The 17,375-nt window shown below is 41.2% G+C and overlaps 1 protein-coding gene across 6 annotated transcripts in view; it reads right to left on the reverse strand.

Annotated features, from left to right (window-relative positions):
• The window catches only part of ppp1r12a (protein phosphatase 1, regulatory subunit 12A), a 42,652-nt gene extending 25,546 nt beyond the window's left edge, over positions 1-17,106 (reverse strand). For 3 of the 6 annotated variants that reach the window (XM_029461642.1, XM_029461645.1, XM_029461640.1), the window contains exon 1: positions 16,777-17,106. In XM_029461642.1, coding sequence (XP_029317502.1) covers positions 16,777-17,013 — 237 coding nt within the window. In that variant the 5' untranslated portion in view covers positions 17,014-17,106. The remainder of the gene's footprint in view (positions 1-16,776) is intronic. The other 3 variants (XM_029461646.1, XM_029461644.1, XM_029461643.1) reach the window with 2 other exon arrangements.
• Between the last annotated feature and the right edge of the window lie 269 nt (positions 17,107-17,375).

Raw genomic sequence — 17,375 nt, forward strand, 5'->3', positions numbered from 1 at the left:
GATTCAAACCTATGGATTTCTGCATGATAAATTAAATTTAAAAGAAATTACATAATTATATATTTTGAAGAATTCATCCAAATAGTTGCTCAAATGTCACTCTTAGGCCATTTTCTGAGTGTGTGCATGATCAAGTAAATATATATATGTATATATATTAATGCATGAACTGTAATTCATACACAGCCAGGGCAAGAGCAGCTTTACTTGGCCTGAGGATGGCAAACTGTCAAGGAGGTCACATTTCTGCTTAACGTCCAAAACAATGAGACCGAGGAAGAGCAGCCATGGAGAGCCTGCAGTGCTCTTTTCACAAAGAGGCCCTGAGGCTTAGATCAGAAGTTACCTGACATGAAAGGCACATAACAAAGTGACCTGTAAAGCAGTGATCAGAAACAAAAGTCCTCACGGAAACCTCTCAACGAGGATGAATTGATCTGTGGAATCGAACTTTCACAGATTGACAGCTGTTGTAGTAAATAATCAGCAGAGGTACACGCAACAATTACCAACATAGCAACACTTTGCCACCCCAATCCCCTCACTGAACACTGTGCCTGGACTGTCTCGCTCCCTCTCCTGGGGTTGCTATGACAACAACAGCGTTGACGAGGGAAACAGATACACATGAACACACAGTGGCCTCACGTTTAGGGCACACGACTATCTGGCTGGAATCCTTGTCCAAATTTGGGCCGTTTACAATGCCGTACATGGCCAGGGCTGAAGAGTGGCCTCACTGAGCTTATCTCACGTTGTGTGTGTGTGTGTATGTGTGAGCTCAAGCACAGAGTTCCTCCAGGTGCGGATCGACTTGTTAACAGTCTGGGTTCATCTGACTTTGTTACAGGGCAGACAACAGCGCCAGATATTACCTCGACAGTGTTGCAGTCTGCAGCTCTCACCACTAGTGAAATGTCTCCCTCAAGGGTTTGTGAGTTGGACATCATCGTGTGCAAATGATGTTTCCATCCTGTGCGAGCACATGTCAGCTTGTGGGGCTCCATCCAAGTCCACAACTTGGTAATGTCAGTTAAGGCAGACATGTGGTTCAAATAAAGTATCAAACAAACTTCTAAACAAAATAAGTCTAGCCACTCTTATCACATTAACTCCATGTTTTTTTGTGAGTGTATCTGACACGGTGGTTATTTGTTTCATGGGCGATCACATTCTTTGGTCACTCATGTTTAGCCTTGCCTGTCCTCCAGAGATTCATTATATTGCCTTCTACTTATGGGATTTGAAATAAAAGGCAAATGGCACCGGTGGGTCTTGAATTTGTAACCAAGACAGGAAGTAAAAGCGAGCAGTCTTGCCTGGCTGTTCAGCCAAGTGAATCAGTGACTACCTTTTTAGTGCGGTCTCTCTTCATTTTTAATTGTAGGCTGGTTTGTACTATGCATGTTCTTTGTTTGCATGGATCATAAATACAGAATACAGAACATTTTCTGTTGTGCAGATGCAGAATGAATGTGCATGTTGGCTGTCAAAACAGCCACCTTTTACATGTAATGCTAACTTTCCTTTTTTTTTTTACTGCTGACATGGGACTGAAAAAAAGGATTGTGACAGCGTTCTGTCTCATCTTAAAACTGGTCCTCATCTAAATCCTCCTCTTCAGTCATTCCCCACACACTTATTATCTCTTCAAAGTCTTCTCCTTCTCCAAGAATGGAAACAAGCCCCTTAAGGCGAACGCAGTGTTGGCTGTGACCTCCCTCTTCAGTGCGTCACCAGCCTTCCTCCACTGGCTCCTCCCAGTAACTATTGGAGCTCAACAAAAGGTAATCACTTAATGGCTGTAATTGTGTGTGGCTGACAGGTGCAAGAATGACAGCCTACATCAAGAGTATGGATACTGCAGTGGCCAGAGGGACAGGAGAAAGAAGGAGAGTCAAGGGAAAGTATCATGGCATCCTCTGCGTTTTATTTCTAGAGCATGGTGGTGACCTCCAAATGTCTTGCAACCCCACATTGCACCTCCATGGTTCATATAAATCTACAAATACAAAACTATTTCATATCTCACAGCAGGCAGAGAGTGAGTCAGACAGAGTAGAGGAGGGGGATTTGACTGTTAATTGAAGTTATATTAAGAAACATTGTGGGCTTAATCCTGTCTCACACCTCACAATCAGCCCCAGAATGACATATAGGACCTGTGCTGTGCTCTTAGTGAAACATTCAGACATTTTATGACTCACTCAAGCAGACACATTGCCATTTAAACCTGTTTGGCCAGTGTGTCTGAGAGAGGAAGAAGAGGAGGCCTTGTAAAGCATAAAGGCAATAAGATGGACAGCACTACATGACATAAAAAAGAAAGAAGAGTAGGACCAAGACAATGGAATAAACCAAAATGTCATTTCCAGCTTCTCAATTGCAAAGATTTCCTGTTTTTCTCCATTTCTGATCATATTAAAAAAAGGTAAATATCTTTGAGTTTTGGACTGACAAAACAAGCCATTTGAAGACATAACGTTGGACTTTGAGAAACTGGGATGGACATTCTTTATGATTTTCTAACATTCTACGAGTAAATAATCCACATATTAATCAATAATGAAAAAAATCATTAGTGGCAGCTCTAACCTAAAAGCCTGCTATACTAGAATACAAAGTCATACAGCTACAACAGACGCAACACTCCTTGCTGATAACAAATGACCTTTCTAATGGAAACTGGGGCTTCTGGGAAGTTGACGTAACGGCAAGTAGTAACCTAATCAATGGACACAGGATGCTCCATTTAAGTGATTGATAGAGTTTGATGCACAGTGTGTGGACCAGCTTCTGAAAAAAGCTCTGTTTATCCATTAGGCTTTGTGGGCAGTGGTTTGCAGCGACGCAAGAAAAAGCAGTAAAAAGAAGAAGTTGAAAACTGGTCAAGGGGAGTCAAACGTCCAATCTGATGAAAATCCATAATCCACATAAAGTAGGCATCATTAAAACATTTTCCTTGAGGGAAATAAGAGAAATGTTGGCAATATTCCCCCAAGTCTAACAGGGAGAAACTCTGAAATCATGTGACATTTAACAGTGTTGTAAAGCGGAAACATCTAAAAGTGTATATTGTAGGAGTGCACCGTGTAGTAGGGTGTACTGTAATGCTTAAACACAACCTATTTGATCCTTGAGGTTGACAGACCACTTAGCATCTTATGTTACAATACAGTACTGCTCCTACCATGTTAATTTCCAACTCTTCTTCTGTTTATGTGCTGGTGTATGCTAATGGGAGCACATTAAAATAAACATCAGCCAGACGTCACTGGACAGTCAGCCTATATTTGTCAAGAAAAAAAAAAAAAACTGGCCTCCAGTGGCACTTAATGAAAGAGCAGGAAAAAGAAACCTGTCCCAAGCCAGCCACAGTTAACATGGAGCACCCCAAGGAAACATGACACAAAAACATACACATAGTATGCTTTACAGTTGTGTTGGCATAGGAATAACAGGTCAACAAATATTGCTAGATGAATAGTAATCATAGATTCTGGATTTATGCAAATATGTCCTCAATGTTGTCATGTCACATTAAAACATTCCTAAAACAGAAAGCTAAGTAAAGCAGGACCATGTACATATATCCCACTTCACACGCTCACCAATTAACTGCGCCCGCGTGGGGCTGATTATAGGCACAACCAAGAGATTACCTTAATAAACCTCCACCAAGCCAGTGAGGATAAATATGGAGAAGATTATGACCGGAACAATACAGTGTCCATCATATGCACCAGTCTAATCCTGAAATAATATGGAGGAATTCAAGCCCTACTCCCTACTAGCACTGCAAAAGAAGATGGGCTAAGCCATTCTCGAAGCGGACCAAAAAAAAAAATACACCCATGACGCGCACCCAAGAAAGGAGGCCGGTCTTGTTGCCACGACAACAAAGCTAAAAAGAGAACATGGGTTCAGGCCTCGTCAGGCTTTTGTAAGAAACATAAATAAATAGAGAAAAGACCTCATTTTAAAAACACACAGGGGTTGCTCGGATAGGCCCTGAAGGCAGCACAAAAAGCAAACCACTGAGAGACAACATAAAGAAAACTAATGTTGAAATGAGTATCTTGAGGTGCTATGTTTCTTTTCTTTTATCTCTTGCAGGCATGACTTTTAAAAAGTTATTGAAGCGATTCTCATGACCTTTTGTGGCAAAAAGATGTCTTGTTGTGCGATCATGTGGGTGCCACTGTATCCAATTTAAATCATTCAAAACACGCTAGACTGAAAAGGAAATACAAGAGCAAGTGGGGTGACACTAAACCATTCACCTGAAACAGTGACTAATGTCAGCAGTAAATGAGCAGACACAAAAAAAAAACGTTGTGCATGGCCACATTTATGTTTTATTGAAGAACATCTAGAGCTGCAATTATCGCCAACTATTTTGAGAATTGATCAATCATTAGCTAGCTAACAATGTAAGAAGCTTATCAACACATAATGCTGTCAGTTTCTATCTGTGTCCTTTCATTTTACACAAACTTCCATGACACCAATGGAGGTCATGAGCGTCATACCATTTTAACAGGAACTGAAGTGGCTCAAAGACGACATGGATACCATTTTTTAAATTCTGCACCTTGTGTTTAACTTCAGATAGACAAGTCTGACATCTCAGACACAACACTTTAAAAAGGCAGTGTCTTCTTCATGCGAGAGTAAAGGGTTATAGCTACTGTGTGTATAAAAAGGGTAGGTTTATTATCTTCCAGAGAACTGTGCAGAGAGCACAGGGCTTAATTTAGCAGCACTCCACATCAAGGAGACACTTGAAGACCCCTCCCCTCCTTGACTTCCTTTAGTAGCACCATGAGATGGCCAACTCAAGCACCCTGCAGAAAGCTCCTGTTGTGGCTGCTGCACGTTTTACTGCTGAGAGTGGCGGGGAACTCAGTGGCACAGGCAGCCAGTTAAGCCCGTGTGGTAAGGAATGTCATGAGAACCATCATGCGTACCACAAATCAATCTACTTTATTCAAGATTATGAGTGTGAAAAAAAGGGGCCATATTATAAACAATCCCACTAAAGTGTCACATAAAAAAAACATGCACACAAACTTAATTAAAGCATTACAAATACAAAACTTGTCAGCATCCACAAAGTATTTCATATGAAGCTATTGGAAGGTTTTACATTTATACATAAGGTTCATTGTCTGACATATGGGCAAATAATATGTCGGCTACTATGTACCTAGCGTGATAAAATCTCGGGACAAACAATAAGATACTCATGGCATCATTGTAAACAACTGCAAGTCTCTTGTTTATTGCAGCTGTATTATAGGAAAGCAGCGTACGGGGACATAAAGTAAGCTTTCAACAACGAGATCTCAGCATCAGGTGAACATGTGAAATGTACATGCATGAGTACTGCCCTGAGCATAAATTTCAACACTCTTTTCCCGATAGTATCTGAGCCTTAGCGCACCAGTTTAGGCTGTGTTTGCCAATGGTGGTGAATGGAATTTCGTTTGTGGTGCTCAATCATTGAATACCGCCACTCAACTCAACAGAGACATGCCTTTTCAGAAACAATGTCCAGATTCCTCAGGATTCCTCTACGATATTCAGAAGGACAAATTAACTTTCTAATGAATAAACCATCTCAACGAAAGCTCCCCACAGACATGTCTGTGGATAACACTACTTTCACTAAATGCAAAACAGCAACAAACAAGAGATTATCACAGTTGTTTAAACCCCTAAACCGCAGAAGGATTGAGTAACTCACTTCAATTGTGATCAAGACTTGGCTAGACACCTCTACAACCACAAGACACTCAGTGCTCTATAAAAAAAACATGACATGAGATGAACATTAAAACATATTAAAAACAAAACTTCACTTGCTAATTTTTGCCATCCCTTGCAATCATCTGGTGCTTTCAGTAAGCTCTCCAGTTTTATTCTTTGTGTGATGTGGGGGGGGGGGGGGGGAGTGAAACTGCTGTGGTACGATGGATGAAAGCCTCTAGTATCTGTCAGGAAAGCCAAAATATGATCCATGTATTGTGGAGTAAGGTTTATCAAACATTGCATGTACAAAACGAAGGAAAGAAAGAAGGCTTTCAGAATGTGTACTTCACAATAAAGCTTAATACAGTTTAGTTTTTCCTTCATAAAAAGCAACAGTGTTGACAAAAGAGCCGCTTCTTCTGGGGCTCAGAACTGGCCTCTCTTGTACTTTACTTCTCTCCCCCTCCTTTTAGTAGTAAAACTTTTATCTGCAACTACATAACCAGTGAGCAGCAAGGCACTGGACTAGCATACCAGTGGAGAAATTCCCAGATAAGTAATACTCCTAGCCTTGGGGCTTCAGGCATCAGCGCTTTGGCCACTCCTCGAGGGCTACGTCATCGGCTCAGAGGCGCGCAGCCACTTCCACAAAAGGAATTCCTTCTTACCGCCTGCATGTAAGTATGAGTGCGTTACGTGTATGCGTTTGCATGTGTGTGTGTGTGTGTTAGACAGATCAGCCCAGACAATTAGAGAGATGTGGTGAAAAAGTGAAAAGTTATATTGGAAATGGAACAATCCAGACATGAAAAGAAAAAAGGATTAATTGAGGATCAGTGAATCAATACTTGTGAGAATTTGAATGTTCATTCTGTAAGGTGTACATCTGTGTGTGTTTACGCCTGAGACAAAGAGCTCACAGCTCCTGTGCTATTGGCAGGGTTCATGAGGCCAGAGGGTATGAGGGGGAGGGTTAGAGCGCTGCAGGGCGACCAGCTGGGTCCCTCCACTAGATGAGCCCTGTTGGGAGCTGTAACCAGACTACACACATGCACACACAGCCTCTGCCTTCAGTGCTCTATCTGCTCCTGCTGCTACTGAGGACGACCATATATGGCCCTGGGATTCCCATGGAAAAAGAAGACCAGGATTGAGGAAGAGGGGGGGGAATGCTGGTGAGATTGTAACTGTATGTTTCACTTGGGCTTTTGCTCAGCAGCCAAAACAATAGCCCCACTTGAGAGCCAAATTAGTTTCCATGTGAGGGGTCCAAAGGCGAGAGGGGGCACCAGGGGGGAGGGAGAAAGGCAGCGAGGTCAGATAGCCATGACGAGATGGCAGAATACAACCTCAGTTGATATTTCCATATAATAGAAGCCTTATGTGGAGGCTACTATACGGAGGACAGTAGATAGCTCAGTCAGCAGTCACTGACAGTCAGTCTACTAAAGAGTCATTGAGTATGGTCCACAGTGCACTCCCTCCCCTCTTACCCCAGCGTACTGGCACTGTCACCGCTCATGCCAACAAGCTCTGAGCCAGAGAGGTTAAATGGATAGTGTGTGGGTGTTAGGGTCTGCCCTGAAGGCATTCTACCAATTTATAGCCATTACCAGCACAAATATGGATCCATCAAAACACATGCTGAACTGCTAGTACACGGTCACAAAGACCAATACTAATTTCACAGCTCTGAATGGACTAAAATAAGATGATTACAATGTAATCTAGATCATAACTATAATATCTGACCGATATATAAGAGGGATGCCCCCTCTTTGTTGAGTCGATGACTAATAGGTCGTTTGGGAATTAGATGACTAAGATTGCTTAGGTTGATTAGTCGTGTTTTTATACTTTTTTTTTTAGGCTGAATTACTTATTTGCAACAAATGTATGATCACATATTTGGTAATTAGATTAAAAGTGGTACTTTTGCATGATTCTTTGTGGAGAAACCCAGTTTTACATAACTGTCGAGTAAACCAACCAGTTGATTAGTTGACAAAATCGAGTGTTAATCACAGCCTTAATATGTAAACGAACAACAAACAGAACACGAAACCTTTACATGTACATTAGATATGGAAAAGGGCACTTGTCAATATGGTGATTTTGACTTGCTTTTCATCTGTTGTGCAGCCTGCAAAAGATAAAACTGCAGTCCGCACAAGACTTCCAACTAGGAGTAAAATCTTATTCATAAAATTCAAGGCAATAACATACTGATCCAATACAGACATGAGAAACCGGTCCACAATTTAACAAACACAAAACGCATTTAATTCACCACAACACAAAGATCTAAATCATGATGCACGGTATTGCAGATAGCTGTATGCTTACATGTGTGTACATGCGTCTATGTTAGGCTAGTGTCAAATATAAAAGCAGAGGGAGTGGAAGAAGCAGGCTCACTAGTAGAGCCTCAAAGAGGAAATGAGAAAAATAAACAGCCACTTCCTGTTCCTCTCTGGCCTGAAATCTCTAACACCCTGATCCCTCCTACCATCACTACCTCAGTAAGGAAAGACGAGCATTACTCCCTTCCTCCCCGAGTTCTGGGCCAAAAACTCACAGCACAAGGGCAACAACTTAAAATCTGCACAGGAGTATGAATGAAAGTTTTAAGCAAGTTCCTTATCCGACGGTTAGCCAAATAAATGATCAATAATAAATGTCAGCAGTTTAAAACAAGGAAATGCGAACTATGACCCAGATATGACACAATGCCAGCTGTGCAATCAGTTAATATCCTCCGATAGTAAACATAAAACTACGATTAATTCGTCATCAATTATTCACTGAGAGCACACTGGACCAGAATGTTACTCAACATTATCTATAAGAGCAATAGAGTTAGAATTAAATATGCAATGACATTTTTATTTTAGGAGTTATACGTATTCTTTTTTTATTGGGGTGATGTGTTTTTTGGATTTCAGGATTGATTGTTTCATTTTTTTTTTTGTCTTGCGGTTCTTCGTGTCTTCTTTAACATATTGGGACCATATTGGAAATACAGTTTTCACTTTAACCAGTTATCCTTAGGATTTTTGATTCTGTATGAGATGAATAAAAATCAATCAATCGTAAAACAACCGTGGGGCCTAGACCTTAAGGGTCGTAACTTGTCTGCGTCTGAGCGCGTATGGTTGTGGTTCATTAATTATTCATTTAACACTCTATTAACATCTCAGCTTGATTGGACTCAGTGACCTGACATTTATGCTCTATAAAACATGGTGATAAAATTGAGTTTGAGGGCACTGTAAATAACGTAAAGGATTATTGTTACCCCTCTTTGATGAACAAAAGCCTTAATTTCTATCACTAAATTCTATGTTAAAAAATGTGTCGATTGTTTAAATTAAGAGTATAATGTTAAGAGTTCGAATAAAATGTATTATATTAATAAATAGTTGACAATATTTAGTATGGCACCAATAGGAAACGCTGAAGTCAGTAAAAGTCACTCATCTTCCTTCATCAGCTGATCAGTTGGGGTAGCATCGGCACGGCAAGCAGCAGGTTAATTCAATCTTATGGCCACTCGTGGATCAGCGCTAACAAAGATCAATACCAATCAAGCGTAAAGGAAGGGCCTTAAACTTAGAGATGCAGCAATATAGTAGACTGTCCCATCAGCTGATATTTGTTTTACAAGACAATGTTGTATCAGTATAATATCATTTGTACTGGTGATATATGCCAGATTGTGGAATAAAACTATTTTTTACCTCCCTATAAGTGTCATATATTGGCACTGTCAATGTATGCATTTCCTAAACTACAGCAATGATGAGCTAAACTGAGAACATAAAGGATATCCCTCATTTTGTCAGTTTAAGATGCAGCCATTTTGAGAATAAATGCAAAGAATGTAATCTCACCCTTTCACAGACAATAAATTGACAAGCGCTCTCTGCCTTAATTGTACTTGCTGCTATGTAAGACAATGAGGAATTCACAGTCTCTGGGTCCAGGTGTTTTCAGTTCAAAAACAGCTCATAAAACACACTCAGCGTGAGACATGTGACTGCCGCCAAGTAAACAACAGCAGGACGGCTTCAAGAAGACCTGGCTTAAGTAGAAGACAGACACTATGTGCCACGGGGTGGGAAAAAAAAACAAAAAAAACGAGCTGAAGTCATCCCACAAACATTTTACAGCAGCTCAATACTATGCAATGCTTGGAAAAGTGGGGGCAGACAGAACAGCTAGTGGTGGGCATGTGTATGTTAAGGCATCTGGCAGGCTCCTTTACCAATCTGTTTTACAGGCAATTATGCTTACATGTTATTTTCATCAACCCCTTGAACCGTTCCATTATGAGGCGATAAGAGCTATAACCTCATGTATGAGTGACAAATAAATAGTGGCACCCACTGACATCATCGAAACACATAAGAAAGAAAGCGATAAAACATGGCAGCCTCTGGTTTGTCAACTTGTCATTTCCTTAATTCATATACAGCAGCTATAATTATATCAGGCTAAAAAGTTAATTAGGGACACTAAAAAGAATCCACCTCTGCGCCACATCAAATATGCTTTTGGGCAAGGTCAAGTCCGCGTCCATAGCCTCACCGTCAAGTCAGCACAGATCATATACGTGGCAGCAGGTATACTCTTCTGAGGAATTCTCCTTACGACCTCAGGTAAACCAGTTCCAACCTGCAGCGACGCTCATCTGACATACTTCAGACAACCCTCACTGTTCCAGATCATCTGGTGGGGATGCCTCTGGCATTTTATCCCTGCTATGCATTATCACAGCAGTGACATAAAAAGAGTTGGGATGCATAGGATCCATGCAGACCAGAATCAACGGAGCGACGCAAACTCAGTGAGAGATTATACACCGCCTCTCAATGAAGACACATTTAAATGTATCCATTAACCCTGACATGATATGTTCGGCTGCTGCAATATGGTGGTTTATGCTCATTAGGTTTCTTGTCTGGGTTATGGTTACATTACATCTGAGCCACCTATGTGAATTTGATTTATATAATAGCATACCTTGACAAATCAACAACACTGCAATTTTACAATCCTTCAAACCCAACTGTCTATTTATAAAGTCATACATGTCATCATGACACATTGTGCAAGGGAACAACACCAACGTGTCACAATCAGCAGATGACCTGGCATGTTGCAAAGCATTGGCGCGCAAAACACCACAAGGACTTCCTGCTGTTGATTATGGGGTTGGTAGAAAGACTGAATGAAACTGTGTGCGAGGCCAGCTTGACAAGGAGAGACCTGCCAATTATACACAGGTACATGTTCTGAGGCTCCAATTCTAAAATTAACGCTCCCAGTCATCAAGCATGCCGAGGTTACAATAGCGCTACAGTGATTCACTGCGGACTGGAATTCATTTTACTTCTGTAAGAAGTTAAATTGAGGACATCGTGTTTATCTACAGTACAACTGCAATGCCTCCAAACTCCAAATTCATGGGTTTCATTTCAACACATTTTAAACTGTCACACAAACCAGCTGCGGCTTAATTTTAAATTGAAAACCACTGCTTCTTCTGTTGGGCCATGGTTTGGTTTGCTTTAAACCATATTGATCTAGACTTGGTTTCTTACTTGTAATCATAATGTTGCTTGCACCATCTGTTTGAACTCATTACATAGGTTACAACTTATTTTGCAAGACCTGTTTTGGTCCATGTGGTTGATAAAAAAGCATGATGCAATAATACATTATCTAATGCACCCTCAAGACTGTCGTGCCATTTAAGAATCTGATAATTCATCTAAAAATAATGGCACCAAGAGGAGAAATAAGAATACAACCTAACCAAATAATTAGTCTCTTATGTGCATTGAACAGAACCAAATTACAGTCAATCAACGTAGGCTTCTGCTTCTAGAATTTAATTGAAATATCAAACAAAGATATGTCATTAATGATACACAATCATAACTCATATGGCAGGGAGTAATCAAGTCTAAATATTAGCCACAACAAAATACCAAAACATAACACCATTCAAGGAGGACTGGCAGTTAACTATGTGTGCTAGACAAAGAACAATCAAATCTAGACTGTCTAGATTCCACTCCATGAATTATTAAGTTGCATTTTAATGTATTCTGCAATATGTTAGAAATGCATGAGTGACTAGCTGCTACTGTAAACCATAACAAAGAACCTGGAAGCATTGTGCAACCTTTTGCAAGAAAAGTGATGTGAAAGCAGACATCTTATAAAAACAGCCAGATATTAAATGCCCATATTGTTATCAGGCATTTGGGAGGAAGTTCCCGTTACAGCCTAGAGTAATGTACCATAAAAACCCAATGAAACATTTTAATTTCATTACGCCAACATTTTAAATGCAGTTTACCTTTATCATGTCAACTTTAAAGCCCATCTACCCGATAATAACTCTTCAGCTGGCTACGTCATAGAAGCAGTAGCTAAGGTACAAGTTGTCTTTGCATGAATCCAACAAAAGAAACGGGCATGCTGAGTCTACACATAGTCCCCGCTACAATCCAAAGCATCATGGTGCCATGTCCCGTGTACACAACTACGCAATGACACTTGAACAATGGACAGAACATCGACTGAAAGGCTGCACTTCAAGGTCAAGCTGAGTGATGTCCACACTACCTGGACCTTGATGTTCAAGACTAAGTTAATATAAAGTATTCAATCACAATAATAAGAATAAGAAAAGCTTCCCTTTATTGTAAAGAACAAACCTCTCTCTCCTAAAGCTAAATATTTAATTACCATTCAAAAAGACTCCAGAGATGTTGATTTTGTTGACCATACATATCAAAAGGCAGTGGATTTACAATACTTTATATAAATGTAACAAATATCAGTAGGATTCCCAATTAAACCTACATGCAAGAGAGCATTGGTTTGTCATCAGGGCTCATTTTGGGCCACATGCTGTAAACCCCTACAAGCTGCTGAAAAGCTGATAACAGCACTGTGTTCATTACATCTCACCCTCAAAATATGTAATCCTAGATAGTCTTTATCCAACAGTCATCAGATCTGAGAGTTATTCTGCAGGCAGCTAGAACCGACAGATTTTTGTGGATTAAGCCTCTCGATAAATCACTAACCTGCTGTATAGGCTAAAAAAAACAGGTGAGAGAAACAGGTAAGATCTGTAATGCAATGTGATGCTTTCCCGTTCCTTGTTGGCTCGGGGTCTGTAAGAGGATGCCATTATGCCTTTATCAGGACAACAGGGACATGTCAAAGGCATTTCTGTTTGCCCCTTTTACTGGCCAACTGTGAGCCTCAAGCACAGCTGAGAATCTCAGGGTTGGGGCTGTAGTGAGAGATCCACAGCTATTATGTAAAGTGTTAATGACTGACGCAGGTCTGGATGAAAAGAGCCACAGCCACCTCACGATCTTCCACCACATGCTATAGAATTGTTAAATTACAAAATGCATGAAACAGATTCCCATTTCAAACTGCCAAATACTCTCTCTGTTCAGTCTGTTATGCAACTCCCACTCTGTACATGCAAATCCACCAACACAAGTGACTAGCAACGTTCGCTGAGTCGTTGTCATGGAGACAGTGCAAGATAATGTTCATAGACTTCAGGGCCATAATGAGGGTGTGTAATGTCAACAGAGCAAAAGCATTGTAATACCCAACTCTGACATGTTAAGCTGAGCTGAGTCTTGTCACCTTGGTCCTGGGGGGGGGGGGGGGGGGGGATCAGGAAGGGCCATGCATGCTAAAGACAAAAAGTTCAGGTGTGGGTCAGTGTGGAGATTTTCTTGTGTGAAGCGACAAGCCCTTGTTACCTCCACACTAATTGCCTTGATGGAGCTCAGTGGGCAAAAGTCAGCTGGGCTTTGGCATCGTATGGGGAGAGGCAAGCCAGAAAGAGAATGACTAGAGGGGAGGGGTTTAGGTGACAGCTGAGGAATGTCTGCTCTGCTCTCTCTTTGCCATGGTTTCCAGCGACTGTCATGTGAGGAATGCACGGGCTAGGACGACAGGACTTGGAATGCTACTCTCTGAGACGAGTTTAGCCGACGAGATCTGGAATCTCCACTTGTCTGCTGAACCCCTCATTCACTTGTACATCCTCTTTATCGTCCACCTGAATCCATGCAGTCTGAGTTTGTGTGAACCAATCTGTCTGTCAATCAAATCGCAAAATGGAAATGCGATTTTGAAATGATCAAAAGCTATATAAAAGTTGCACTCAAAAACGATGACGTCAGATTTATGAGGTAATTCTCTAAACCGTATCTCTAAGAGCGTTCATATGCGCAAAGGGGCCTGTAATGATCATCATGAATCACATCATAGAGACAACAACAGATGAGAACATGTTTACGAGTCCTTCTGCAACAAGTAATGTTTCAAGTGACAGAAGGCCCATGACTCGCATAAAGACAACCTTTAGCCTTAATGTAAGATTATGCCAGGGCTGCACTACAAAGCAGAGCTACAGACTCTGAGTCATACCCAAACTTAGTATCATCTCTTGAAACCCAGTTAGGAGAATTTGTGGCGCTGTTATTTATAACCCTGCACCGGTCACCAACATTGGGAGTGATATCCCTGCACCAAGTGTGGAGTGAGTCCTCATGTAACAACATGACACACTTCACAACAAAGCAGGAGGTCAGTCATACAACATAGGACTGTACATTTTATTGCACAAAATTAAACTGTCAAAATTACAAGTGATGTACGTTTATTCAAATGCAATACACAAAATAATGTTTGTTTAAAACATCATACGCCTCTGACTGTCCATCTCCTCTTCACCTTTGGAAACCATCACCTTGACCTCGCTGCAATTCTAGGATTAGCACTTTAAAACATAAATTCCTGTATCTCATTCTTCACCTTCTTTATAAAGACCCCAAAACCCTCAGTAGACATGCTGGCCTTCAAAGCGCACACACAAATACACAGCAGCTTCTTGTGTCCAGAGATAGTTAGGTCTGAAAAGCGGCACAGCAAATTCTTTCCTCACTCTAGCTCATCCATAGATATCAGCCCAAAAAAAGGAAACGTTTCCACTCAATGAGTTTGCACAGGGGTCATGCTAAATCCAGACTTCATTATAGCACAAAGAACAGTTGATTTAGCAACACGTTTAATAAGGGAACTGAGAAGTCTAAGCAAAATGTCTAGCAAAGAGGTGCACTTAGCAGGACGCAGGCTTAAAAACACCAGACATTTGGAAATGTTAAAATCATTCAAGCACTTTAATAGGTGAGGAAAGCATCCTTGCTGATGCAATGGAGGAAACTGTCAAAATACTTGTTTCCAGCCGCAATAACTGGAACTTTGATTTGTTCTTTAAAGTACTAGGCATCTCCTATTGCCCCTGCGTACAAATCTACCAGTGACCATTGTCAATTTAAAATGTTTTACTAACAAATATAACAATTCCATTGGTATTAAAAACTCAAAAGACGTTGGTTATTATTGTACAGCAACTGATATCTTAACGTGCTATAATCCTATTCAGTTTATAACAAATGTGACTAGATCAATTAAAACAAAAGTTTCTGCCTGAAAAAGAATCATTTTAATATCGTCCAGGTATTATTTAGCAATAAATGGAAGAGAGATGAGGTCATGTCTGGAGCATAGCAGATAATGAACCGAGAAGTAGACAATACAAATGAAACTAAACGTTTTGACAACAATAACGTAGTTCCAACCCCACATTTCAGCAATTACAATGAGTAAATCTACTGTATGTACAGTAGTAACATCACGACTCTCCTATCTGAAGAGTTTGCAGCTACTAGCTATCATAATATTTCTATCCATGACCTGGTTGTTTAAGAACCTTGTACATTTTACCTTACTTACTTTCAAAAAAGCCGCCTACATGGCATTCCTGACTAACGACAGTCAACACGGGCTGCCATTTTCATTATTTGGCTTTGAAAGTGCAGAGGCTAGTAAACGTAGCTACAGTGGTTAGCGGGCAAATAATTAGCTTAGCACTGCTGACATTCCAGCCAAATACCAACGTATTTGTCACACATATGTTCCTAGTTATCATCAAAAACAACAAAGTCACAAAACGTCAAACTTGGAGACAAGAAGTTATTGACTGACGTCGCTTCTCAAGCTAGCTAACGAATGAATTAACCTGAGCTAAACCTCCAAAACAGCTAACGACAGCTAGCTTATCCGGCTAATGTAGCGTTAGCATACATTCCGCTTGACTGATACTGCACTGAAATAATGTACCACTTTATCACATTTGAACTTATCATGTACTGCTGTCAACAATGTATATACTACGTAAATGTCGCATACAGTAAAGGCCTAGCAAGGATAACATTAGCCTGTTATCGAATGACGTTGTAACTAACCAACGTTAGCTAGCTTCTGCTTCATCCAGAGAGTAGCCGCAGTCGCGGTGGAGGGTTTATCAACAAAACCACTTTTACAGCTAGCCAGGTATTAGCTAACGTTGTGGAATTCATTTGCCTGGATGAGTGTCTCAATCAATGACAACATTTGTGTTAAGCACCTAGCATGACTCGATCGTACCACCCGAAAATTGTTTTATCCAGCAATATAAATGAACAACAAAACACTAGTGGCTGTTCGACTTTAAAGTTAATTTACAACATAAAAATGACCCACTCTGAAGTGCAGCACTACAGCAATTAGACTGCACCCACTGACTGGAGATACAGACTCAGGCTACTTTACTGGGGGGCAAAAGTAGTCCTGAAAGCGACACAAACTTTGTTGCTTATGTTGCATTGTACTCTGAAAATAGCATTCACAGCTAGCACTGTTTTGAATTCAAGTATCCGAAAACCAAAGCTCACTGTGGTCATCTCTAACGCTACTCTGCGTCGAAAAGGACGTCTGTGCTAGGTAGGTAAACAACGGGATGAGAATGGCTTCCATTTGACAGGTGTTCCAGGGCAAGCAGTTGCTAGCAGCAAAACGATATTTGTGTCTAATGGTACTGGCAGTGCTAGCGACTGACGTTAACACCTATAGCAGGCGAACACAAACCTGGTGGAGGGCGGTGAGACCGTCTACATTGGCGTAGTTGATGTCAGCGCCCCGGTCAAGCATTCGGAGCACCTCCTCGGTATCGCCGCTTGAGCAGGCGGCCAGAAACACGGCGCCATCATCGAACTTCACCTTCGTCTTGTTCTTTTTCAGAACAGGAGGCTCCTGGTCCGTTTCCGAGCCCAGCCAGCGCTTTAACTGCTCATTCCTCTTCTGCTTGGCGTCCGCCATCTTCATCCCCCTCCTGTCTCGGGCTTCTTATCTTTCTCCGAGAGAGGATATACTTTATAGTGCCACTATCCCACAGCGCACTGGGGCGTGGGAAGGGAGGGCTGGGGAGGAGGGGGGAACCGAGAGAGAGAGAGAGAGAGAGAGAGAGAGAGGGCGTCTGGATCATTTTCCATAATCTCGCGAGATCTGGAGCTCAGGAGCTGCAGTATAACGTCATCATCAACAGATTATGAGGGGAGAGTGAGCAGCAGGGTAATCCCTTACAGACCGTGTACGCAAAATAAAACAAGAGTACTTGAAAATATTACATAACATTCAGCTAGTTCACATTTTCAGAGAGGGAGGCACTGTTACATACAGTAGCAATT

Source organism: Cottoperca gobio, chromosome 23, assembly GCF_900634415.1.
Source record: "Cottoperca gobio chromosome 23, fCotGob3.1, whole genome shotgun sequence".
Classification (NCBI taxonomy): Eukaryota; Metazoa; Chordata; class Actinopteri; order Perciformes; family Bovichtidae; genus Cottoperca; species Cottoperca gobio.